Source organism: Mizuhopecten yessoensis, unplaced genomic scaffold (genome assembly GCF_002113885.1).
Source record: "Mizuhopecten yessoensis strain PY_sf001 unplaced genomic scaffold, ASM211388v2 scaffold3555, whole genome shotgun sequence".
Lineage (NCBI taxonomy): Eukaryota > Metazoa > Mollusca > Bivalvia > Pectinida > Pectinidae > Mizuhopecten > Mizuhopecten yessoensis.
In genome coordinates this window covers 316,369-344,157 of record NW_018405103.1, presented here as the reverse complement: position 1 = coordinate 344,157, position 27,789 = coordinate 316,369, and the positions used below count along the sequence as shown (strand labels likewise).

Sequence of the window (27,789 nt, the reverse complement as noted above, 5' to 3'; positions counted from 1 at the left end):
AACTTTATTTTAACTGCTGAAAACATTGTTGAAAGACCATTTATACCACACCATATCAATGTAATTTTGAAAAGCAAGAAAGGTTGTGAAGGCATGTATGTTACACTAAATAATAAAAGTAAATGTGCGAATACAGCTGAAATAAAATGGAAATCAAAAGATAGTTTTAGAAACATAGACTGGAAACGATTGTATAGCATTCCTTTTAAAAGTACAACGGATACGACACTACAGTGGTTCCAGTATCGGTTAAAAAATCGCATCCTCCCACTAAATAGTTAATTGAAAACTATTGGTGTTTTGAAAAATAACCTGTGTAATATGTTTAACACAGAAATTGAAACTATAGAAAATATTTTCTAGGAAAGTCCTCATTCTTTCAGACTTTGGCAAGATTTGAAAAACAAAATATACCACAACTTAGATAAATTAATTGATTTTAGATTAGAAACAGTATTATTTGGAGAGACAGAGAATTTTGCCTTACCAATTAACTTTATCATCCTTTAGGCAAAATATTATATATACACTGTATCAAGAAAAGAAAAAAACAAAGACTCAGGCTAATGGTTTGATTGAGTTTCTAGCATTCCGAATTAACATCGAAAAATTTCAGCCTCAACAAATTTACGCAACGAAAAATTTGATCAAATATGGTTTGAATGGAAATATATTTTTTAACAGATTGAGAAACAAGTTTACACAATCCATACATCTTTGTATCTTTGTTTATATATTTGATACTCTTTCTCTTGAAATGAATATTTAAATTTCATTTTGATTTTGTTGCGAAAAACTGTAATCTGATAAAAATAAAACTGCATATACCCGGTATGTTATGGTGAGCGGATGTAAGTGCTGTTTTTTGTTTGTTTTGTTTTATAATTATCTTTTAAGCGGACATAAAAACCAGTATGAAAACCGGTGTTAAAATGCTGTTTGAAAATTGATGTCAGTATATGTCCTTATCAATGTGAATGACCACATGCATGTGTCATAGAAATATTCATACACATATGTATATATAAATATATGTACATCTGACTTGTTTGCACAGTGTATTTATTATTGTTTCTTAACTGCTTAAAATTATGCGTGCATAATGATGCATCTGATTCAATGTATGTAAGTCTGTCTCAATGTATACTTGTATGTATGTACTGTCTGTCTGTGTCTGTCTGTGTCTGTCTGTCTGTCTGTCTGAATGTATACATGTATGTATGTAATGTATGTACTGTATGTCTATCTGCATGTCTGTCTGTGTGTCTGTGTGTCTGTCTGTCTGTCTGTCTGTCTGTCTGTCTGATGTATATATGTATGTGTGTATGAGTATTATGTGGATGTATATGTATGTGTATTATGGTTTTTTTGTGTATACTAGACGTGCTATGTTTATCCGTGTTTGTAATATTATGTTGTATATGGAATGTGTTAGGGTGTGAAAGAAGTATGTTTTGTGTTCTTGTCCTGTACTCTATTTGCAAATATTTTATTTTGCCATTGCCCTTCCTATTTATTAATTTTTTGTTTGACTGATGGATATTTAATGAAAACCCTCCTGCGTGAGGACACCATATTGTTCAGGGGCTGACTTCAGGGCTCCCCAACCCTGGCATCCCCTATCAAAATATGTATATATGTATATATATATCTGCTTGGAAGCAGTAGATGTATATTCATATTTAAGGAAACAAATGTCTGGGGAAATAAAATATTTGAGAGAAAAAAAGAAAAAAAAGATCTATAGACAAGCCCCGGACCAGACCTACCTGGACACACGTAAGTGTGGTCTATATTACCAAAGCATGGAGTACAGCACACAGGCACTGTCCAACTAATACTGAAGGACTTTGTGCTGCTGCACTTAGGATTAACACATTACTGGGAGGAATAAGTCTCTGAAAACAAGCGATTCAATAACAGTAATTTGATGCAATATGAAAAAAATACCACGGAGAAGCTGGCAATTATCAATAAGATTTTATGATTTCGGGGAAAATTTCAGACAGCTTTTCTTTGAAAACTACAAATTGGATTGACTGGAGTAAAACTAGATTCATTGAAGTTCAATATAGCCTGGTTTATTTTAATAGCAAGTAATTATAGCAAGTCCTTCGCAACATTAAAAACACAAAGTTATGATAGTATAGGACGATGTAGCTACTCTATACTGTTTTTTTAATTATAGTTTGTAAGTACGAAATCACTTAAAACATGTAAAAGTATAAATCCGGGATGAGGTGATGATATGATAAAAATCATTTGCCTGAAAATGAATAGCAGAGTCGGTTTTGCAAACAATTTAAGAAAGCATGTGTTGGTGGTCGCAATAGATAACACACTCGCCTTTTACCAAGGCGGCCGGGGTTCGATTCCCCTATCAGACGTGAACAGATATTGAGTCGCCTGCCCGACCAAAGCGTGGGTCTTCTCCGGTTTCCTTCCACATCAAGACCCTCTATGACATTCCATCCGGGTCACCAAGAGTGATTTATATTAGTTAAACAAAAGTTATGTCAATAAATAAATAAATATTATGCAGAGGATAGTGAACAAACATTATGATTATATACAAAAGTGTAGGAGACTTGAGACGTCCTTTCACACATAATGGGAATTTTTGGCACAGTGGCGGTGTGTTAAACCGTCTTTCTATCATTAACTGAGCAAAATAATCCAGTCAATCTTTAAAGAGCACTTTTGATTCAATATTGTAATATTTATTTTTCATGTTGCACCATTTTGATTTCCTACGCCATACTTTGATGTGTAAGGCACTTGTTAACGTTACGAATTTAATAATTTCGTGACCGTCTGCTTTAATTTTGAGAAAATACTTTTCCCTCATAGTTCTTGATAATATTCGAAGTGGATCTGTTATCTGTAATATTTTGATTAAGTCCTTTTTTCAGTTACACACATCACATATATTTTGTTAGATGAACACTTTTCGCAACGTCAAGCCGTCAATGACATGCGCTGCTCCCGTTTGGTTTTTAAGTAATCCAAAGTCTGTGTCATGGTTTCTGTACGGTAAGCTGACCAGTCTACGTTCTGTTGTAGTTTATTCTGCATCTCCTCGTCAGTCGGGAAGGGACATAGCTGTTGAATAGGAAAACAATTCTGGTATTCAATATACCTTAGATATTGAATAAAAATAGGAAAATACCAAATACTGAAATTTCTAGCCTTAACATATTTGATCAAAGGATTAAATTTTTCAATCGATATAAACTCTTTATAAGTAATGTTCTGTATTGATTTTATTATATGCTTATATCGAATTTGATTAACTTTTTATTTTTTATTTATTATTTTTATTATCCATTTTATTTATTTCATTTAATTTTCAAATAACCAATCTTGTCCTTCACAGTAATTTCACATTTTAATAGACATTTTCCTTTGATAGATTATTAGTTATGATCGATGGTCATTCTTAGGTTACATATTCTAATAAAAGGATATGAGCTTCAGTTTATATAACTGAAGTTTACAGCAAAATTGATATACATGTAAGTAATAATTGATCTTCATGCTTTTTTTTCCACTTCAAAAGCACTAAAACCACATACAGACGATGTGATGTCTTGCCACGTACGGTTATTTCGAACTAAAAAATATGAATGATTAAACCCGACAGATATAGGGAGAAAGCGGTTAATTGTCTGATATGAACATTCAGGTATATTGCATTATTATAGAAATACGATGAACATGTCTTACCCATTATCTTCCGTTTTCAAAAAGACATTTAAATGATGAGTAAAACAACAATAAAAGTACCACAGGATACAAGTACAAAATCTAAATTGACATCATCTTGAACCGAAATGACCTCAAATCAAAGCCATAATAAAGAACTGGAACAGAGTTGCACTCACAAACGGAAGACAATACCAGACATTGACGTGATCTCAAAACAGAAGAAAAAAAAGCTATCGAGATGATCATAAAACATAAGAAAAAACCCGACAGGAATCTGAAAAAAAGAAAGATAAAAGAACAATGGGAACTGAGTTGGGAAAAAAAGACAATATCAATAAGTGAGTTGGACACAAAATAACAGAATACAATATAACGAACCGAGGTGACCTCGTAACAAAGATAAGGAATCAACAGGAATCGTTTGTTGGCCTATAAACGAAAGGCCCGTGTATCCTCGTCAAAGTAAAGAGACAAAGCCTGATTATATCGTATGGTATTCGTTTCATGCATAATGTGCAACGTTTTATATTTTATTAATAAATTATGATGTACTTTACCTCCTGTCTCATCTTGTTCTTCAGAGCATCTGAAGCATTATTGACGTAGAACTCTTTGTCAATTAGAATAATATCCGCTCCGTTGCTCACTATACAAAAACTGGGCTGAGGTTCCAATATGAGATCGGCTAAACCCTGAAAAAATTAAAGCTTTGTATTTACATGTATGGTAATGGCTAACCTTCGTATAGGTGAAACCATGAACGTATAATAAGTGCTTATCTCTAACAGTAACCATTCATAAAGTAATTCTAAAAAAAAAAATTACATATAACAATGCTTACTTTTGTAAAAATGAAATAATTTATATCTAATAAAAAAAACTATATATGATTATGACTACCTTTCCTACAAATTAAACCATTAATACCCATAATTATCTCCGTGAAAGGTAAATCGTTCATTTCAATAATGGTTAATCCTTGTAGTATTGAAATCATTTCGTCATTTGGCCAGTATCATCGCTTTATATATGGTTCTAGTCCTATTCGAGTTATCGTTCTTTCAGATTTTTCTTTTTTTATTCACGCTCAAAGGTAAATAACTCTTTTAAATAGTTACGCAGTAGACAATGTGAAAGCACAAACAATTGGAACTGTGTATGAAGAGTGGGAAACATGTCGATAATTATATTTAAAATGTTAATCCTGTATGATGTGTTACAATTTGTTCTACAAAAGGAACATTGATAATTTCTTATTGTATCGTTAAAACAACAACTTATCTTATTATCACAACTACGTTATATTTTGGATATTCTACGGGCCAGGTTTAATAACAAGGACTTACAAATGCATGGCCTTTAGTTAATGTCTGTACTTCAACAAACTCCGGTCTGAGATCGGCTTCTGTAATGTCATCCAGTTCCTGTAACGAAAACATGGCACTACACTACTTTGTAAATAGCTTACTTACTCAATGTGAATATTAACACGTACAGGTCAAAGTATCATCAGTTATTAAATGGTGCTCCATAATTACAGTTAATGACATCATGGCGTCAGTTAACGGTATGTCTAACACACAACAAACACCTACCAATGGGAAGAGTGATAATCGACAGACACATGTTGGGTATGACATACTATGTCACTAATACGTCCGATGCATAACAAGAGAGGTAACAGATGATTATGTTAAATATGGAATAACAAAAAATTCATTCGATTTCAAGGCCTGAAGTTACAATGATATCGTCCATGTAAGTTTACCTTTTTCTTGGCAAGGTCGTCCTGGATCGTTCGTTTGTGTTCTTTGAAACCCATCAACTCCTTCTCCTTTTCAAACACACTTGTTCGTCGCCGTCCTCGACCACCTGTAAGTTGTAGGCAATGCATTCGTTTGTTTTTGGAAGATGGACCCAGCAACTACACTGTAAGCTTAGTCACTGAACGTTTCAACCACCTCATATACATGTATCTTAGTCTTATCTTTCCTTGTTGGTCATGACATTATTTGATAAATATGTAGCAATGTGATGTGTAAGGATGGATGATAATAAAGGTATTTGATTCGCAGTTTTGTGTTTAATAGCGTCATTTGACGTGAATTAACTTAGGTAAAATATTTTCATCAACATCACCCAGTTATTAACATCGTGATTCCAATTCATACATAAATGTTCAACAACAAGTTTCTTAAATACATCCTCTTCAGCGGTCTGCTAGCCTTTTCTGAACAGTTTGTATAATAGATAGGAAGCTCACCAGATTTTTTTATTTGTCTAAGCTGTTCCGAATTGGCATCAGTCGGTAGATCGTCGAACTCATCCTCTCCTTCCTCATCGTCGTCCTCATCTACATCATCCTCTTCGGCTTCTTTCCCCTCGGCCAATCGAGGCAAGATCTGCGACTCTATTTTTGGGAACGAATTTCTCGGTTTGTTTTCCTTATTCTGGGCGTGATGTATATCCGGTAGATTGACGTCATCGTCATTAGCTTGGTTATCACATTTTGAGCCGTCAGGAAGTGGATGTTGAAACGGGCGTGGTTTACCAGGATATTCCTCTACAAAGTCGTCCTCTTCACCAACATTTCTCCGTAGAGGGATTTTTAGCTCTGCAAGAATTCTCCGGTTGACGTTTCGTTTTTCCTGATTATCACGTTTCTCCTTTGTGGAAACAAATGTGACTACCTTAGCTACAAATACAAACAATTCATATGATAAATTTTGTATAACATTCCCTTTGTGCATTCTTACGACATAGCGTCTTCATTAGATGGGAAATGAAAAAAACAAATGATATACTAATATTACTATATCATTTTATTTATTTTTTCTTCTCGTGATATTGCTATATGCATACCTTTCTTCTTCCATTCAAAAGGGACTACTTTCTTCAGCTTTTTTAGGATCCGCACACTTCCCTTCGATAATAAAGATACAAACAACATACACGTTACTATTATAGAAATCAAATATCTATTTTATTCATTATAAGTAAAGATTGTTGAAATGTGTTATAATAAAAAAAAATCTCATTGAAAGAATACATACTTTAGTATAACAAGAAATATATTTAATTCTTCATTCTGAGTGAAAAGTTTCTTAAGGTAAGTAAAACATTATCCACTTGTTTGGGGTTTTTTCAACTGATAAAAAATTGTCCCGAAAGACTAAATATAAAACTGTTTTTCATGTTCAAAGATACTATTTCAGCAGTTTTTAATATCATGACGTACCGATTTGACAACTACGATCCAATCATAGTAGTTTGAATCCTGTGCTAGTATATCGCCTCGTCTATTAAATAAACAAGATTGAATTATTTTAATTTATTAGCATGACATAAATGAAATTAAAACAAATATATACACACGCATCGAAAACAAAACAAGTTTTAACAAAAAACACAATGTTTACAGTTCAGTATAACACAAGTACGGGAATTTGAGCGATCAGCAATTTAAAACTTGCATTCTAATGCATATGACATGAGTTTGTTAAAAGTGATATATCTTAAAATCAAACATTCAAACATGTCTATTTTACTTGTTCAAATCTGTATATATACGTCTGTCTCTGCTAAAATGAATAAAGACTTAAAGATGTTTAGTTCGATTTTATAATACTGCAGTGTGTTATGTACAAATTTCAATTAAAGAATAACAGTTACAAAATTAAACGGGAATAACAGATTGCTGCATAAAACTGATAATATCTTACTTGAAATACAAGAACTTTGTCTTGTCAGGTGATTCCTTCAGCTTGTCAAGTGGCCATCCATCAAGAAAACTCAGAGATCTAAATTTTCAAAAAAAGATTTATTATGTTTTGATAAAAATAAAATGATGGCATAAGCGCTTACACAAATGACTCACATTGAATTCATTAAAACACTACAGCTAAACGAAAATGTTACGCAGCCTTTTATGATTAACTCGTCTAGGTGTAATGGAATAGAGCAGTGTCCGACAAAAACTAGATAATGGTTTTATTTTAAAACAGATATATGCCCACAGACTAGTTTTGATAGAAATGAAGCTAAATGCGAGACACTACTTTATGGTCCTCTACTATATGTGGCCGAGGCAAAACTGGTATTGGGAACCTACATCTACTAGCACTATAATCATCAGGGTAACCTCCCCTTGTATGTACAATCGTGCAAAGAATTCAAGGTTCGCAAAAGAAGGTTTGTTGTTTCAAAAGGAATACTTTCTTTTCAAGCTTTTGTTTTTCGTATTTGCGGTTTACAATAAAACAACTTGTGAAATTCTTTTAAATCAATATGCTGTTTAGCTGATGCAACATCGAACTACCAGGCGGAATACACTGATTAGCCTACAGCTAATTATCCTCCGGCAGTAGTAAGCAAATTAAGTCATGCATTTATGTATTCAACCGCAGTCAGCAATAGCGACCAGTATGCATATCATAGCATTGCAACAAAGTGCATTAAAACCCTGTGTGCGCCGAAACATAAATGGTTAATGATTTCATTACTGTCCTGGTATAACCTGTTCCAGTTGATCGAATTTTCATTTAATTAAAATTCAACCACTTTATCTACAAATTGTACATGTGGTTGAATTATTACTTAATTAAGAATAAAACACTCCAAGTACACATGTATTATATATCTAATTAGATGATTATAGAAACTTGCCTCAAGAACTTTTCCTGGTCCGGATCACCAAGACTCTTTGCGCCACCCGACATAAATATACGCTTGTAATCCTTCTTGGCTATGCTAAGGAACTCGCAAGGCTCTTTACAAATGATGGTAGCATTGCGCTTCGTGCCTTGTATGATAGACAGTTCCTGAAAGTAGAAAAACAAACGTTTATACATACATCTATAATTGCATTTATTTTTACTGTCTTGAGTGCCAAAGATATAATTTAAATACATCTTATTTAAGCACAAGATAATTTCCATGGATTTCAATATTTACAATCTGCACTGTATTTTACCTAACAACATTGGAGTTATGTCCTCGTTGCCTTATTCTGAATCGTACTTTAGTCATCAATACAGTAGTAAGGAGTTTTAAGAAGAGTATAAATTACGCTTACTTTGTAAATAAAATTACGCTTTTTTCAATAATCATATTATCGACACAGTAGTATATATAGGAAAAATCGGCCGATTATTTCTCGAGTAGATCAACGTTATTTGGAAAAACAATATACAGACAGTGGATGAATATGTTTCAGCATTGTTAGGAGTGATTATAATAATGTGAACAAACCCCAAAATCGCCTCCTTTGTTGATGTGAAAAGCTGGTCTGGCGTAAGTCCTGGACTCGTCCATAACCATCACCACAGCTAAAACATGGAGTTTTATAAGAAGATATTCAACCATTAGCGATGAATATATTGGTGTCATTGATAATTGGTAGCCAATAGTTTTCTATGTTGATACAGAAAAAGTTAAAGAGATAACATTTTTTTAATGTATTGGTGCAATAGGGAAAGGCTTTGCCCAGTAGTGAAAAGGCTGTGCCCAGTAGTAAAAAGGCTGTGCCCAGTAGTAAAAAGGTTGTGCCCAGTAATAAAAAGGCTGTGCCCAGTAGTGAAAGGCTGTGCCCAGTGGTGAAAGGATGTGCCCAGTAGTGAAAGGATGTTCCCAGTAGTGAAAGGATGTGCCCAGTAGTAAAAAGGCTGTGCCCAGTAGTAAAAAGGCTGTGCCCAGTAGTGAAAGGATGTGCCCAGTAGTGAACGGATGTGCCCAGTAGTGAAAAGGCTGTGCCCAGTAGTGAAAAGGCTGTGCCCAGTAGTAAAATGGCTGTGCCCAGTAGTAAAAGGATGTGCTCAGTAGTGAAAGGCTTTGACCAGTAGTGAAAAGTCTGTGCCTAGTAGTAAAAAGGCTGTGCCCAGTAGTGAAAGCTGTTACTTGCAAGGCATATGCTCTGATGCATTATTGAAAAATAAAGGTAAATAATTTTAGATCTAAAAGTTATCTTTGGTTTATTCTTTATGATGCAAATGACGTATAACATTCTCACCTTCTCCTGACAGCACAAAGTAGTAGGCTGACGCCGGATGACCTTGACGTAGGACAATTCGCTTCGCTTCGTACCTTTTAAAAAATAATTGTTACCTTCATTTGTTACCAAATCGAGGCACAGATTTTTTTGATTTTTTTTTTAAACAGAGATTTGTAGTTGTTACAATCGATAAATGTTTTAATATAGCAAACATTTATAATAGAAATTACAATCATAATAATATCTCCAACTACTTTTAACAGTTATTTTTTGAAAAGTTTCGATACCTTTCATATTGTCCTACTTGGGCAATCTTCAGTTGCATATTTTGAGGGTAATCAGCAATGGCTTTAATGTTGCGTAGAGCAATTTGTGCCTGGAAAGTAAAACGGATATTGGAATGACATTATTATTATATAAATTAAAAATTACCAACAGTGTATTTGATATTTTTGCTGTCTTATTATAAATCTGGGAAAGAAAAAAATGTAAAGCTAGATCATGAATGTATTAACTGAATATTTTCAATGTATCACAGAAAAGTGCTGTTTCATCATGGACGTGGTAGAATATCATGCAAAATTTGTTTGTGCTTTTGTTATCATATACTGTAAAATATGACTGATAAAGAATGCAATTTGTTACTATTCTCTTTTTTTTATTATTCACTTTTTTGTATTTCTACTGAGCTTGTTAAAGATGAACTTAGTTGCACGTGGATATACGTGATAATGAATATCTGTTATTTGCCCATATACACAAACCTATACATAACAAGTGTAGACTCTGTAGGTAAAATGTTATGACCGAGTGAACTTCTTACCACATATATTTCTCTTTCTGTTCGGTTACGTGGGATTGTACACAGTATTTTCTTTGTTTCTTCAGGTACCCGCATCTTTAAAACAAGGCAATTGAACACATATCATATATCATATAGACATATATCATATAGACATATAAGCAATTGACTTTGCCACCAGTTTCCATATACAATGCATCCATATAAGGCTTACGACTCTAGCGGAGAGATCTATGAAATATGTATAGCGCTAGGCACGTTCGGTACAAAACATGACAAAGAGTAGAACTTTGACAACGATAATGTGTAAAGGTACAACTGTCGCTAGAAACTACATACTGTTCAAATTGTTAATACATTGTGTCGTACCACCTTCGATACAGTGGCCCTATATGTTTGGTCGTGTTTCCTAGGGATACCTAGGCGCTTTACTGGTCTCGCTGGTTACCGTTTACATTGTACATCTGCTTCATTGAATATTAGATCGTATCAACTCGGGACACAGTAGCACTTACATTTCACGCGATTACAGCGTACATTGTTCAGGTTTAAATGGCCGTAAGGTCGTGTCACCTCGTGTTTCCAGTGACATGACTAAAACACTCCAAACCTAATTGATTATTACATTCCTGAAAAGGTTAATTAATATGCGAAACACTTCAAATAAAAGTTTATATTATTGGTGACCACTTACCGATTTATTTGCCTTGAAGATGGATCTGTCGAACAGAAGATCGGTAGGGGTATCATAGTCGTGGAAGTGTAACCCTTTAATAAAAGGCGATACCTCGTCTTCATGTTCCTTCTCTCTGTGGGGGATATAGATCATAATTAACGCCATCCTTAAATATGTCACAATACTAATAATCCCATCAACGTTTATCATACAACATAAAATTATTTTATAGTAAAAGGTCATAAAGAATGCTGGCACTGAAATGAGTGTAATAATTTCAAGTGAATAATTAAGTTATGAACCACAGGTACTGAACCTGTTAAAGCAAAAACCGTTTTATAAAGAATATAAGGTAAAACCTCGAAATAATGCCCCCTCGTTTCATTGGCCACCTCACATACCGCTTACATATATTAAGGTCCTTTTTCCCTTTCCTACGAATTCCTTTATATTTCCCCCTCAATTTATCGCCAAATTCCTTTATGACACCAAAATGTCTCTGGACATATAGTGACTGTAGTAACAGAATAGCATACTGCTAATACAATCAAGGTTGAGTTACCTCCAACTGGAGCATTTAAACTCTGTTATTGGTATAGTTCATAATTTATAATTTACAGGTATGTAAAGAAAAAATGTAAATGGTACTACATCGTCAACACAAATGGACAAAATCTGACCTGGAATTCGATACAACATGATCGATTGTGACATCATAACAAACAAAAAAACACCATAGGCCCCCACAGAATCCTGATGCGTTAACAAAATACTTCAGACAGGTAAGGGTTTCCTGAACCAGCCAGAAAGAAATCTTTAAACGAAATTATACTTACCTTAAGGAGTGGGCTTTAAACAGCCTGAGACAGATGACCGTAAGTTTTCCCACTAACCGAAATTTCTTAAGTAGTTGTTTCTACAAAACCAACAAATAAAAAGTTATTCTCACCTATTGTAGACAAGAACCTTGTACATTCGAATACATATCATTATGCCGATTATCTTTTTCCTTAACAAGTTGAAAGGTGTGACCGGCTCGCCGTCCATCTGCAGTATTTTCCGTCTGGACCTCCTAGACTGAAGTGTCCGTTCCTTTATCCGTGCTCTAGCTACTTTTTTCATCCTTATTATAACCATAGGAAGAAGCTTAAGAGCAGTTTGCTGTGATTTCAAATTCTGCTGTAGTTGTTTTATGGCAATGCGCTCGGTCCAAGTTCCCTTCTTCATTTGGCCAAGTGCTACTTGGACGCTACTTAATCCTACAGTATTTGGAAGCTTTGGTACGTCCTCTTTTGTCTCGTCACCCTCTTCTTCATCGTGTGTTTCTCCTTTGGTCACATCTACTGCTATTTGTTGTCTGGTAGGTTGTTTCCGCAACATGATGTTGTGGTTATAATTAATTTGGAAAATGGTAGCAGTTTATTTAGACTTGTATCTCCTCAAATAAAGATATTTCATATCACATTATGCAAGGTGGGTCATAAGAACAACATCGACCTGCTACAGTGGTTATTGGTATTTCCCAAACAGCATCCAGCAACTCACAGTAAACTGACACCCTATCCCCGGGACTATAAAGACAAATGATCGGTCGTTTTATTTTTACAAAAGCAGGTGTATATATGAAATAGATAGTACATATATCGACCTTAACAACCAAGACAATTGGCTTTCACCACCCCATAAACCTTCCATTGTGTCATTGGCAAACACATCGACAAAAGATCATGCGTGTTTTATATTGGGTAAGACAATATGAAAACACTGCCAACATCTGCCTAGGAACAAGTCCCACGACTAACACTATTTTTGTATTGTCAGCAGTAGACCTAAAGAGCTCTCTAGTAATGTCCATTTCGTTAAATGATGCAACGATGTAGGCCATCAACATAATAATGGGCTTATCGACCGCTAGCTTCACATGAAAGGATGAAACTAGTGCCGGTGTAGTTCGGAGATGTATTCGCATGTATTACAAAACACAGTTTTCAAGAGACGTTACATTCTAAAGTTATCTGAAATATGTTTTTGAACAAAATAAAGGATGTACATCACATTGCGTTAAGTGTTGTTTAATGATGTTCCTATTTTGCTGTTCACGTCTTACTTCCCATGAATATGCTTTTGTTTAAATATTGATCTGTTAATTTCTGCCAAAGGTTGCACATTTGTAACGTTATAAAAGATTGTATAGGTACCTTTCCAACTTTGCTGTCTTTCGACATATCATTCTACTTCATAACACATAGGATTTCAATATTTAGTAGTACTGACAAGTCCTAACAAAGAAAAAGGTCACATGGTGTAGTACAATGTTTACCTTTGCTTTCTTTATTGACTTAATCGATTTTTTTGATATGTGCTTCCTTTCGTTGAATTTCTAATTATTATTGACAAAATATCAATCGGAGTTAGGATTTCGAGAATGGTGCCCATATCCCATTACATTGTAGTTCGCTGGAGTTAAGACTTAAAGGATTATGTTGAAGTCCCATTACACTGATAAACACTGTTTAAGGATTGTGTCTAGGGTTATCAAGTTTCATTACACCTGTTAATACATTAAGGTTTAGTTCGAATCGCTGATACTTTCAAAATTATTTAAACTGAAAACAAAACATTCAAGTCCTGAAATTCAAAATATTCACGAAGAAATAACATATACAAACATATTCATATTGTGCACACATTCAACAAAATATTCACACATTCAAAACTATTCAAGGATAAATATCTTTTGTAAAATACATTGTAAAATTCCAATAATAATTATTCACAATTTATACCACCACAAATGCAAAATGCCGTAATACCAATTTGTACAATAAGTAATTAATAGCCAACCACCAACATGTAAAATTCAGTTCCTAATCTAAGTCCAATCTCCAAAAGTTTCACAACCTGACAAAAGGACAAGTAACACTATTTACCACAACCTTTAAAAGCCTAAAATATGTTTCACATGGTTGTAGAAAAAAAACACCATTATTCCGCATTTCAAATAAATATATAGATAACTGTCAAAGTTCTAAGAAAATCCGTATAAAATCAAAATCCCCAAAGTATCTTTACCGTATGTGATCCATCCATAAATGACTGGAAAGTTAAAAACAAGGAAATAAAATGTTGATGCTACGATTTCATTCAATATATATCTATCAAATAGAATCGGGAACAGATCTATTTATACCAGCGTATTTTTCAATGTATACATTTATGATTAATGTCATAGAACCAGTTTAACAAATTATAATGTTACAATAATTATGTGCTGTAAAATCAAATTTACAAAAAAATATAATAACATTATAATTTTTAAAATCATTATAATAGTGTGAGGCATTGTGAGTCTTGTCTACCTTAAAGTGAGAAGTGTGATCAACTGTTTTGTGATGCTAGTTTAACATAAAATATACGGTTATATATAATCATGTGAAAATATGCCAGTTTAACATTAAGTACATGTTATATTGTTTTGTAATGAGGCAAGTTGAGCATACAGTATAATATTTTTTGAAACGGTTGCACAAGTAATATATAGTTGAAATATGTATGCTAGACCCTTTGTTACATAAAAAGGATAACATTATAATCTGTGGTGCATGGCAATTATATTAAAAAGCATGAAGTTGTTTTTACGTCGTAAGGCAGGCATATTATAAAGACACGACACTGTTGTAAGTTTGACAGTAAGACTACAATGATTATGTGATCAGTATTGGTAATGCCTATCACACGCATTATACTATCTATGGAGGGCGTGGTCTATAGTACTCGAGTGGTGGTGTGAGGCATAGGAACCACAACCTCTCAAATCGGCCTTAAACAAATCTATTCAAAGTAATCTCTGCACACACCGAGATGTTGACGTGGTCGTGCCATAACTCACGTCTAATGATTGAGAAAAAATATCCTGTTTCGGTTTCTAAAGGTGAGCTTTTGGCAATGGCAATGCAGCATCAATAATCACATTTACCGTTATGCTTATATAATAAATGAAAATGCTATAATTCGTTAATAATAGAGAATGCATTTAATTAGCACGAATCGCTGAAGGGAGCCAGTAAACACGTCTTAATCAACTGAAGAAATTGTGTATTTGAAACGTATCTTCAGCGAACAAGAATCATTGGCAACCATGCCATGCTTACAGATGTTTGTTTCTTACTATCAATACAATTGTCATGCAGGTTTACATATGTACAATGCATAGCATCTAATTTACTGTACGCGCGGTATGTAGTGATCATGTGGGAGAGCGCTTTGATAGGTATATGTATTTAACCTACAGAGCGTCTTATCGGGATTATGTGTTCGTACTATACCTGTTTGTATTGGCTAACTCCCGCTGTTTATTAATGAAACTATTGCTACCTTTGGTGTGAAGAACTCAATATTTGAACACCACCTACATACTTATCATGTTTGCTTAATACCTATCTCTCCTATGTGCCCACTTTAAGAGTCCGTGGTCCTTTGTTTTGTAATTTGGGGCTCTATAAGAAAGGAACTTATAGCTTTCCACAATAAATGAGGCCTGGTTTATTACACTGTACACGCCGGTGTATATATAAGAGCTTTTACAACTTTCTTTGTTGTGTCGGTGGTGTTTGTACTGCCATTTATATGTACCTAAATATATCTCTAATTCCTAGTATAAATCGACCTCCAGATCGGTTAAAACAATTGACCTATTTACAGATGTCCAGGTGTGTGTAAAACTAAATCAATTAGCATAGCAACATAGATTCTAATAATTTAATGAACTGTTACATTTATGTATGATTGAGGTACTCTTTGGCGGGTATAATACATATCTTGGCGAATGAAAATGCACAATTTGCTGTGGCAAACATATACTATAAACATTGTTTTTGTGACAGTAACATTTCAGAGCTTATCAAGCTAATTCTTAATTACAATTAAATACAACAACCGATAAATTAAAGATCGGAGTATCCATGGATATCGAAAATACGTCAAGCGTTAAATCATGCTAAGTATTATCGATGTGCAGCGATATGACTGCTGATATAAGTACTCTACGGAAAGCTAGAAGCACGTTTAAAGTAAGTTATAGCAGAACTACGTTTACAGTAAATTATAACAGAAGTACGTTTACAGTAAGTGTTAGCAGAAGTACGTTTACAGTAAGTTATAACAGAAGTACGTTTACAGTAAGTTATAATAGAAGTACGTTTACAGTAAGTTATATGAGAAGTACGTTTACAGTAAGTTATAACAGAAGTACGTTTACAGTAAGTTATAATAGAGGTTCGTTTCGTTTCGTTTACTTATATACAGTAAGTTATAACAGAAGTACGTTTACAGTAAATTATAATAGAAGTACGTTTACAGTCATTTATAACGGAAGGACGTTTACAGGAAGTTATACTAGTATGATTGAGGTACTCTTTGGCGGGTGAATTACGTTTACAGAGTAAGTTATACTAGATTACGTTTACAGTAAGTTATACTAGAATTACGTTTACAGTAAGTTATAATAGAATTACGTTTACAGAGTAAGTTATACTAGATTACGTTTACAGTAAGTTATACTAGAATTACGTTTACAGTAAGTTATAATAGAATTACGTTTACAGTAAGCTTTGATATATGTACGTTTAGGCAAGCTAGAATATACTGTAAACATCCGTGGTTTTCGTGGTTACTATTGAACACCGAAAATATATACAATGAATTTGAAAAACTGTTGATATAGAATATCCACGAAAGTTTATACCACGAAAGGATCTAAATGGCTTCAAACCACGAAGGAAATTATCCACGAGCATTTCGTGGTGTACAGTAGGTACGTTTACAGTAAGATATCCCTTATGGTATTACAAGCAGGATAAATTAACATTACTCCACGTTGATAGTGGTGAAATGGTGAAATGTAACAAATGTTAAATTGGTATTTATTTTCGAAAGTGTTTTTGTTTAGGACACTCAGCTTTGAAATGTTCGCCGAACCCCAGTATTGTCATAAATATTTCTATGAAGCAGGCGTAAAGCAATCCCCATTATTGTCAGTTCAACACGCAATGTGCATCTGGTTAAGACAATAGAAGAAGATGGACTAGCGGCTACTTGTGTACATTGTTTTTTATGAGGTATTTAGCGGTTACTGAAGAGTAAACACATTGCTCGTGGTCGATCAAAAGATCACGCGAGTATTTAATCTCAAGAGTGTTAAAGCTTAGGTCACCCCGTACAGAATGTACAGTAACAAGTGGTCAAGCATACCTTTACGTGGTTAACCTGTACCCTGTCACCCTATGTAGGTGGTAAAGTGCTGGTCTATTAAGTATTCGTACTTATCTTATAAGTTCAAATGAACAACCGGTGTTTTCAATTTATACCAACAGGATTAACTAATATCAGTTTTTGAAATCTCCTACCTAAATTCTATTATTTTCGAGTTAAGTTATTGAAATAGAAATAAAAATATACCAACATGTCTTTCCAGAAATTCGTTTTACGCTTTTAATTTACGGTACTAGTGATCGTCATTTTCAAGGTGATCAAATGTGTTAAAGTAATTATTATATCTCAAAAAAATGGTATTTCGTCTATTTATAATTAATTTGTTTTTGTCGAAGTCAAAAGGGAGTTTGTGCATTAAATAAAAAATAAAATTGCATTCTGCTATATAGTAGCCTTAGCTAGTCATTGTCGGTATAGGGGTTGTTTGTTACAGTTTTCTCCTCACCTCTACTCTACTGTAACGTCATGTGTTGGAAATCTCTCAAATGTAAAGAAATTCACATGGACGATATATATCAGCTCTAATGAAATTTTATAATTTCTTTGTCACTTAATAGTAACATAAGACTGGATTAAACCAACCTGAGTGTAATAGTTGTTGTGGACATTAAACAGTTAGCTTTAAATGTTGTCTATACATACGTATACATGTACTGTGATCATTTAGATCTCAACATCGCTGTTTAATGTCTCCTTACCTCTTTTGAATACTTGTATAACCAAATGAAAAGATAATATCTTTTAATGCTACAATACCTTTAGATTGTGGCATATGCAATAAAGCGGTCTATAGTACCTTATGTTTACTGTTGATGCTTTCAATGGGAAGCAGATCCTGGTCCACAAAATTGAAGGTTACTTCAAACATTACTCGAAACTGCAGTCAAAGGAGTTTGACCTTAGAACTAATCATTTGATTTATTGATATGAATATTGACGACTTTGTCAATACTTTTTTTTCACATACTCATCAACGGTGCAACTGAAGTACTTAGCAGGTTCATTAGCATTGACACAAGCGATTGAATCTGGAAGGCTTGGTGACAGGTTGTATAATGTGGACGTCAGTGCAGCAGACTTGAAGATATCCGTTCAAGAAATATTTAGAATGTCAAATGATTTCAGAGTATAGAATAAACACTTCGTGTACATTTTATTTTATTTTGTAATGAGTATTTTCCAGTATTAAGACATTTAAAAGCTAGCGTGACAAAATTCAATATCTATATTCTTAACTGTCAGTATTCATAACAGAGAGAACAGAACGGTAAACTGAGTAAGGAGACTATTTAATTATAAAGTCAGGGTCGGCTATTACAGGGTCGGCTTCATATCTAAGTGGCTTATGTTACTTGTCAGTGTGCTCAATTTAGCCAGCATGAGAAGGTCGCACGTGTTTTTGAAGTTCTTTATCACAAATATATCCATTATCAATGATAATACATACATCTATATAGCATATATGTATATTATTAGTCATATATGACAGCACTAATTCATATAGGACAGAGTATTGAGTATCAAGAAAATTATCCCAATGTATTTAATAATTACATATTATAGACTTTTCTACAGGTAAATATGGAGTTTAAGTCTCAGTCAATATTCAGGTCAGATGTTTTTCGAGTTTGCATATACTGGTGATCTAACCATGTATAACAAAGCTGTATTTATAATAACAGTGACTTATAGGTCTTATTTTAATGGTATATATATCTTTACATATTAACATTATCATATCAGTAACTTTGCACTAATGTTCAGTTCAAAGTATAATCAAAGAATTATTCTACTTGCGATTTAGCATTGTAGAAACCGTGCAAAACATAACTGGGAGTCACATAAGTTTTGGCAAATTATACATTAATATTAACTATCATTTCATGAGAAATTCATCTTTCGAATATAAATGGCATCTTAAAGTATAATAATGCTTGTATATGCAAATCTGTAATATATACAATGTGAATAAATATTTATATATACCACATAAGTAAATACAGCAAACAAATACGGACCTTATTGAAATCCCTGAGTTGGTCCAGTTTGGAGGGCCGCCGTTTGCTGTGATGCAGTGGCTGCAGAGTGTTAGCGGCGATCACCTTAGATACCACTTTGACCAGGGACAAGCGTCTATGGGCCCTTGACCACTCGGGCTTAGAAGTTGAAGTAGCACTGTCCGAATGGTGTTTCCGAGTCCTAGGCATGACGATACCCGTGGACATGCTCCATTTCCTCACGTCCCTCCCCTCCTTGAAAACTGGCGAGTCGGTATCATCATTATCATCTGATATAAAAACAGAGTTTGAACTATCCTGGGATCTCCAACGGGTTTTAGGTGTTTTAATGGTAGGGCGACGTATACTTAAACGACTCAAGGTAGTGGAATTTTCAGGCACGCTTGCACTTCTCTTGTCCTTCAAAGCTTCATCGTTGTTCTTGTGTTTAGGCGTCAGCGATTCATCATTGCTCCTTTGTCTAGGGGTTGTGGGGCCACCGTCTCTTGGTTTAGTCGTTATGGAATCCTCACGAGGTTTAGGGGCTGTGGGTCCGTTCCGAGGTGAAGGGATCAGACAGTCTTCTGTTTCTCTAGGAGACGAAAGGTACTGTGCGGATGGACCCGTGTTCGAGGATCGACGTCGCTTGTCCGACCTTTTCTTTTCAATCATTGTTGATATAGATAATGGCAGCGTGTCAACACAGTTACATGCAGGTACACATGGACAAATACTATCTATTGTGTGCGACAGCGGCAATGAACTCGGACCAATTAGGTATCTAAATACGAAGACATAACAACATAGTTCTCCATTCTACTGGCAGTGTGTTGTTACAGTCTATATTTGCAGTCCGTGCCCCCAATGTCAAATAAGAGAAATGCTTGTATCGGTTGTACAACAGATGAACCATATATACCGTAGACGCAGACTTTAAATATCCCGGTACTCCAGCTTTCCCTAACAGTTAGTCCGGGTTTTAGAGCCGTATCCGGGTCCTTATGCAATCACTTGGATATATCACTGATAGCAGACGTTCACTTACGCTTTATAAACACATAAATTTTGCTTGCCTCTTGATGTCATGATCTACGATGTCGATTAGCGTGGGTATCAGGGAGGAAACAACCAGGCAGTTCCTTGTAATAGCGAAGTAATCACTTGGTCAGCCTTTTTGGTTTGATGTTACCTAGATTTATGATGAGCGTTCCTATCTTGATAAGGTTGATCTGTTTGGTTCATCGACTGCCAGTGTATTTGGGGTGCCTGTGCCAACTTGGAGTTGGCAAACAGGTGTTATCTGACGGTTACGACGACAGGTGTCTGTTCTCATGTGTTACTTCAACAAATCATAGTGTATCACTCCGGCTTAACAAACTCGCTTATCGTTATCTAGTTAACACCCATATAACGTGTGTGACCGCATCTCCAACTTACTCTGATTAATAATGAATCACATTTCGTACTATGTCGTTCTGTTGGATTCCGCCAAAAGGTCGAGGACTTGACCCTAGAAACACCTCCTGGACGGAATTAACTCACAAAGGGGGCGACCATTCTGTAGAGGGCTTCTGCCTTGTTTCAGATTTTGGAAAATCAATTATTGATGCTCACAGGTAGAACTTAATCCCATTATCCATGCCGTTCAACAACAACTACCTACAACGACAAAAGTAACTGTGATAGAATTTGGATTTGTAAATGGTTAAATTCAGCCCGAGGAAACGTTCTCGTCAAAATACATATCTCAACACTAAAACATTTGATTCTATCAACTGGTCTGTTTACTCTTGTTCTTAGATATTAAAGTGTCGGCGAAACATTGTACGCTCGACGCTAGGCTATTATTGGCGCACGCTGGTAACTCAATATTACACCTTCGAGTTTGTATCATCACACTTTTCGAGTATCTTGACAGTGTATGTACAAAGCACTTAGGTTAGAAAATATATAAAAATGTCATTTTGGTCCGTAATATTGGTACCGATACTTAAGTCTCTAATGATGGTCGTGGTTTTCAGTACATCACAAATCTATGTGCCGAGTGCCGTAAAAATTCTGTCCGTTTTAATGTCAATCATTAAAAAAGGAAACCCGTGAGTTCATAAAATGATAGTTTTAACATGGTGTGCTGGGTGGTAGTGCATGCATCCTACAAACAAGTTTGCACTTAGGAATATAGGTATGTTTGAATAAGACTATCTCTAGATTTAATTGGAAATATCCAATCAAACAAACCACGCGCCGGTTTAGGTAATTATATTAGATTTATTGTCTGTTAAGGACTATTTCGTGTGTGTTTTGTGTATATGTTGATAGTTCTATAACCCATTGAATGATGATACTGGGAGTTCTAGTGTAATTATATATGTGTGAATGTCTTTAAACTTTGTGTTCTAGTGTACTGGACTGTGTATGTTCCGTGTGTTGTAGTGTGGACTGTGTATGTTCCGTGTGTTGTAGTGTTGACTGTGTATGTTCCGTGTGTTGTAGTGTGGACTGTGTATGTTCCGTGTGTATCTAGTGTTGAATGTGTATGATTCGTATGTTCTATCGCTGAATGTGTATGTTCCGTGCGTTGTAGTGTGGACTGTGTATGTTCCGTGTGCTGTAGTGTGGACTGTGTATGTTCCATATGTTGTAGTGTTGGCTGTGTATGTTCCGGGTGTATCTAGTGCTGAATGTGTATGATTCGTATGTTCTATCGCTGAATGTGTATGTTCCGTGTGTTGTCGTGTGGACTGTGTATGTTCCGTGTGTTGTAGTGTTTTCTGTGTATGTTCCGTGTGTTGTAGTGTGGACTGTGTATGTTCCGTGTGTTGAAGTGTGGACTGTGTATGTTCCGTATGTTGTAGTGTGGACTGTGTTTGTTCCGTGTGTTGTAGTGTGGACTGTGTATGTTCCGTGTGTTGTAGTGTGGACAGTGTCTGTTCCGTGTGTTGTAGTGTTGACTGTTTATGTTCCGTGTGTTGTAATGTGGACAGTGGATGTTCCGTGTGTTGTAGTGTGGACTGCGTTTGTTCCGTGTGTTGTAATGTGGACAGTGGATGTTCCGTGTGTTGTAGTGTGGACTGCGTTTGTTCCGTGTGTTGTAATGTGGCCAGTGTATGTTCCGTGTGTTGTAGTGTGTACAGTGTATGTTCCGTGTGTTGTAGTGTGGACAGTGTCTGTTCCGTGTGTTGTAGTGTTGACTGTTTATGTTCCGTGTGTTGTAATGTGGACAGTTTATGTTCCGTGTGTTGTAATGTGGACAGTGGATGTTCCGTGTGTTGTAGTGTGGACTGGGTATGTTCCGTGTGTTGTAGTGTGGACAGTGTCTGTTCCGTGTGTTGTAGTGTTGACTGTGAATGTTCCGTGTGTTGTAGTGTGGACTGGGTATGTTCCGTGTGTTGTAGTGTTGACAGTGTATGTTCCGTGTGTTGTAGTTTTGACTGGGTATGTTCCGTGTGTTGTAGTGTGGACAGTGTCTGTTCCGTGTGTTGTAGTGTTGACTGTTTATGTTCCGTGTGTTGTAGTGTTGACTGTATATGTTCCGTGTGTTGTAGTGTTGGCTGTGTATGTTCCGTGTGTTGTAGTGTCGACAGTGTATGTTCCGTATGCTGTAGTGTGGACTGTGTATGTTCCGTGTGTTTTAGTGTTGACTGTGTATGTTCCGTGTGGTGTAATGTGGACAGTGTATGTTCCGTGGGTTGTAGTGTTGACTGTGTATGTTCCGTTTGTTGTAGTGTTTACTGTGTATGTTCCTGTGTATGTTCCGTATGTTGTAGTGTGGCCTGTGTATGTTCCGTGTGTTGTAGTGTTGGCAGTGTATGTTCCGTGTGTTGTAGTGTGGACTGGGTATGTTCCGTGTGTTGTAGTGTGGACAGTGTCTGTTCCGTGTGTTGTAGTGTTGACTGTGAATGTTCCGTGTGTTGTAGTGTGGACTGGGTATGTTCCGTGTGTTGTAGTGTGGACAGTGTATATTCCGTGCGTTGTAGTTTTGACTGTGTATGTTCCGTGTGGTGTAGTGTGGACTGCGTGTGTTCCGGGTGTTGTAATGTGGACAGTGTATGTTCCGTCTGTTGTAATGTGGACAGTGTATGTTCTGTGTGTTGTAGTGTGGACAGTGTATGTTCCGTGTGGTTTAGTGTGGACTGTGTATGTTCCGTGTGTCGTAGTGTTGACTGTGTATGTTCCGTGTGTTGTAGTTTTGACTGGGTATGTTCCGTGTGTTGTAGTGTGGACAGTGTCTGTTCCGTGTGTTGTAGTGTTGACTGTGTATGTTACGTGTGTTGTAGTGTTGACTGTGTATGTTACGTGTGTTGTAGTGTTTACTGTGTATGTTCCTGTGTATGTTCCGTATGTTGTAGTGTGGCCTGTGTATGTTCCGTGTGTTGTAGTGTTGGCAGTGTATGTTCCGTGTGTTGTAGTGTGTACAGTGTATGTTCCGTGTGTTGTAGTGTGGACAGTGTCTGTTCCGTGTGTTGTAGTGTTGACTGTGAATGTTCCGTGTGTTGTAGTGTGGACTGCGTTTGTTCCGTGTGTTGTGATGTGGACAGTGTATGTTCCGTGTGTTGAAGTGTTGACTGTGTATGTTCCGTATGTTGTAGTGTTGGCTGTGTATGTTCCGTGTGTTGTAGTGTGGACTGGGTATGTTCCGTGTGTTGTAGTGTGGACAGTGTATATTCCGTGGGTTGTAGTGTTGACTGTGTATGTTCCGTTTGTTGTAGTGTTTACTGTGTATGTTCCGTGTGTTGTAGTGTGGACGGTGTGTATATCCTTCGTTCTATTGTAGATTGTGTATTTTTTTTTATGTTAGTGAGGATTGTATTTGCTGTGTTTTCAATTGTTGAATGTGACTTTGTGATGTGTGTTCTAGTGTACATTGTATTTGATCCGTGTGTTCCAGTATGGAGTGTGTGTGTTCCCTGTGTTCTAGAATAGTCTATGTATGTTCCTTGTGCTCTAGTGCAGACGTTGCCCGTTCTCTCTGTTTAAGTGTAAGTTGTGTATGTGCCCTCCGTTTTATTCTTGGTCGTGTATATTTTGTGTGTTCAAGTGTGAACTGTTTATATTCAGTGTGTACCACTGTGTTTATTTGATGTGTTATAATGTAGACTCAGTGTGCTCTGTGAATTCCCGTGTTGTGTGTGAGTGTTCCGTATATGTTCTAGAATGCACAATTTCTTCCCTGCGTTCTAGCGTAGACCATGTGTTTTTTTGTGTAGACTGCTATCTAGCTTATTATATAGTTAATTATCAGCCTTTTCTATACAAATCCGGCTGTTAGGTATGTACCCGACTTTCTACTTCATTAGCAAGCACACAACAACACGTAAATAGAACAGGTAATTATCATTAATAACCTAGCAGACGAACCAAAGGCGCTGACAATAGCCCACGTGACATGTCGAGACGTCATTACTTGGTAACATACGTGATGCATTCTAGGTCAATATATTGTCGCAATACGGATTTTTTCAAATACGTTTTACTAAAAGATTTAACACGTTTCCTGAGAAACATGATTTTCTCTACTCCGTTCATATTCACCACTCATTTATAATAATAATAATAAACTTTATTTATTGAGGATACAAAACCTGTTTGGCAAAGCTAATCTTCCACATGATCCTCTGTTAGTAAAATTGGTTTGTAAAAAGACAAAGTAGTATCACAGCAAATAAATGAACATAAAATAATTATCACCGTTGCTACTAAGACATAATTGTTGGTCTTACTAAAACAGCAATTCATATCACAGTTATTTCATAATTTAAACGGTCGTTCAATACAATTACAATAAAACTATCACAGAAGCAACGAAATATATTCCGTGCTTAACCCATTATGGTTTTCATTAAAAGACAAATTGTCTAATTTCCATATATGCTAATGTAGCAAAAACTAAAAAATTGACAGAATACACGCTAATATAGCGAAAATAAAACAAATCAAAGTTGTATCTAAAAAGTATAAAAGTAAAATAAAAGACAATTAAACCGCATTCTTAATGTTACCAATCATATTTTGTTTGAATTTTGTCAAAGAGGAAGAGAGTCGTACTTCAACCGGTAAATTATTCTAAATCTGGCTCCCTTGTACCAAAAAGTGTTTGGAATAAAATATGGTACGGTGTTTAGGTACTTTGACAGAGTTTTGGGATGCTGATCTAGTATATATGTTGGTAGACAAATTAAATTGATTAGAAAGATATCCTGGAACTAGATTATTTATACATTTGTACACCATAACACCTCCTTCGAATTTCAAATATTCGCCAATTGGTAACCAGCCTAATGAAGAAAACAGTTCTACTGATGGTGTATCAAATGGACCATCCAACAGTAATCTTGCAGCTTGTTTCTGCGCTTTTGACAGTTTTTGCAGAAGACTTAAAGAGCATCCGCTCCATACTGTGCTACTGTACATGAAGTGGGGAAAAATACATGCATGAAAAAATTTAAGTCTAGCTGAAAGTGGTAAATATTGACGGATGCGTCGAAGTAAACCCAAACCACTGTTAATCTTTGAAACAACAGATGCTATGTGATCTAACCAAGATAAACTGTTGTCAATTTTTACACCAAGGAGTTTTTCACTCTTTACTTGTTCAATACATTCCTGATCTAATATTAGGCTTAGAGCATCATCTATTCTGTTAAGTTTCTGTTTTGTGGCAATAACCATACATTTCGTTTTATTCCTATTTAGAATCATTTTATTCTCATTACACCAGTCTTGGACTTTAATCAGATCAGCTTGTAACTCATCCTGTACAATAGAAATAGAACTTCCAGATGCACTCAGAGTCGAGTCATCAGCATACATATCTGTACCTGATTTTAGCCCAAGAGGTAAATCATTGATAAAAATAAGAAACATCAGGGGACCTATTATGGAACCCTGTGGAACACCATGAGTAATTTGATTACTTTTAGAAATATGATTAGATACTGTAACTTTTTGAAACCGGTGAGAGAGATAAGATTGAAACCAGCTCAAAGATAATTTGTCACATTGATATATGGCTAACTTTTGAATTAAAACCTCATGATCTACCATGTAAAAGGCTTTTTTAAAATCTATGAAAATAACACCATTGACATTTCCTTTGTCAATTTCCTTTGCCCACTTATTAACAATACTGAGTAAGGCAGTCTCGCAAGAATGATGCTTACGGAAACCTGACTGTGAGGAAACAAGAAGATTATGTTCATTAATATACTTATAAAAACTATTATGAATATGTCTTTCTAATTTTTTGATAAAACTGGTAAAATAGTCATTGCTCCACCTTTATGAAGTGACTTGGAAATTTACCTGTGGTGATCTGTTAGAGAGTTGACAGAAGACACACTAGACTAACTACAGTTCCTGTGTTTGCTGTTGTTTCGCTTTTGATCTCTATCTTTAACTAGACACCTCGCCAGTCGAAGGACTAACATGAAATATGGAATTAAGGAAAACAGGATATACAATGATGAGGAGGATCAATTGTATACAAAACATGTTCGACATGGAGTTAATGGAAGAACACCCGTGAACCAGTTATTTGCTCTCTAAGCGAAATAATGTGAAGTGTGCTTGCCTGATCTAAATCGGCAAAGGGGAAGTTTAAAGATTAAAATGATCGATGAATATGCTATTTTTGTACATATTACAAACAAGATACTTTTACTAGCGATATGTTATTGTAACTGATGCTTTCTGTCTTCTTGTTTCTTTGTAATCAAAAATTATTTGTCTATCAATTAATGATATACTGTGAGGATCATCCTCGATATCCAGGGGTAACGCTCACGTTTGCTCTCTACATCCCTGGAATATGTCATGGCAAAATTGAAGGCTCGATATGCACCACCTTGTTGAAGACTAGTTCGATCCTTTGATGTACATCAAAAGAATCTCGCGGTCGCGTAACGGTAAAAATTGACAGGCTTTGAAGTCGGGCGTCTCTCCTTTGGAATCTTCAAAGGACAGGTATCAGTCTAGCGATTGGTCAGTGTTTTTTTTACCTGAGACCAATCAAACAGCTATCTTCGTGCCTTCAATTTTGCAATGACATATTCCAGGAGTGTAGAGAGTGAAAGTAAGCGTAACTCCTGGATATCGAGGATGTGTCGGGATAGGATGCAGCGATGACTCACCTTTTAATTATTTTAAAATCAATTTCAGTAGATAAACTATACTTACAGTATGTCAAGTGTCTGTCTTTCGTCCATTGTGGTCAGTGTGTCCGTTATTAGATGAAAATCCGTCACCAGGAGGGTTCCTCTTATTAGAAAGGCATACCTGGACACAGTGCCTAGCTGACGTTAATTGTTTGGTGCCAATAGCGGCATGAATCACAACCGGGTGTATAGAG

General features: G+C 35.6%; 1 protein-coding gene across 2 annotated transcripts; it reads right to left on the bottom strand.

Moving 5' to 3' along the window:
- Nucleotides 1-1,705: 1,705 nt before the first annotated feature.
- LOC110447650 lies at nucleotides 1,706-27,789 on the bottom strand. Of its 2 annotated transcripts, XM_021493492.1 has the most exons (18): nucleotides 27,618-27,789; nucleotides 19,464-21,101; nucleotides 14,248-14,271; nucleotides 12,012-12,091; nucleotides 11,194-11,308; nucleotides 10,521-10,595; nucleotides 9,985-10,073; nucleotides 9,716-9,789; nucleotides 8,959-9,035; nucleotides 8,374-8,528; nucleotides 7,431-7,508; nucleotides 6,947-7,007; nucleotides 6,571-6,631; nucleotides 5,972-6,403; nucleotides 5,477-5,580; nucleotides 5,055-5,132; nucleotides 4,266-4,400; nucleotides 1,706-3,102 (listed from the first exon to the last, which is right to left on the bottom strand). In XM_021493492.1, exons 2-18 carry the CDS (start codon nucleotides 20,112-20,114, stop codon nucleotides 2,959-2,961), a joined length of 2,433 nt encoding a protein of 810 aa, XP_021349167.1. In that variant the 5' UTR covers nucleotides 20,115-21,101; nucleotides 27,618-27,789; the 3' UTR covers nucleotides 1,706-2,958. The 2 variants fall into 2 exon arrangements, with proteins under 2 accessions (XP_021349167.1, XP_021349168.1); XM_021493493.1 differs by lacking the exon at nucleotides 14,248-14,271.

Bases quoted from the DNA above. Each gene is read 5' to 3' on its own strand.
- LOC110447650 (XM_021493492.1), bottom strand. From the start codon at position 20,114: ATGATTGAAAAGAAAAGGTCGGACAAGCGACGTCGATCCTCGAACACG. The intron at 11,309-12,011 runs GTAAGTATAATT...TATCCCCCACAG, and splicing joins TTTAAAGCCCACTCCTTAAG to AGAGAAGGAACATGAAGACG. The intron at 5,581-5,971 runs GTGAGCTTCCTA...TACAACTTACAG, and splicing joins TAGACAAATAAAAAAATCTG to GTGGTCGAGGACGGCGACGA.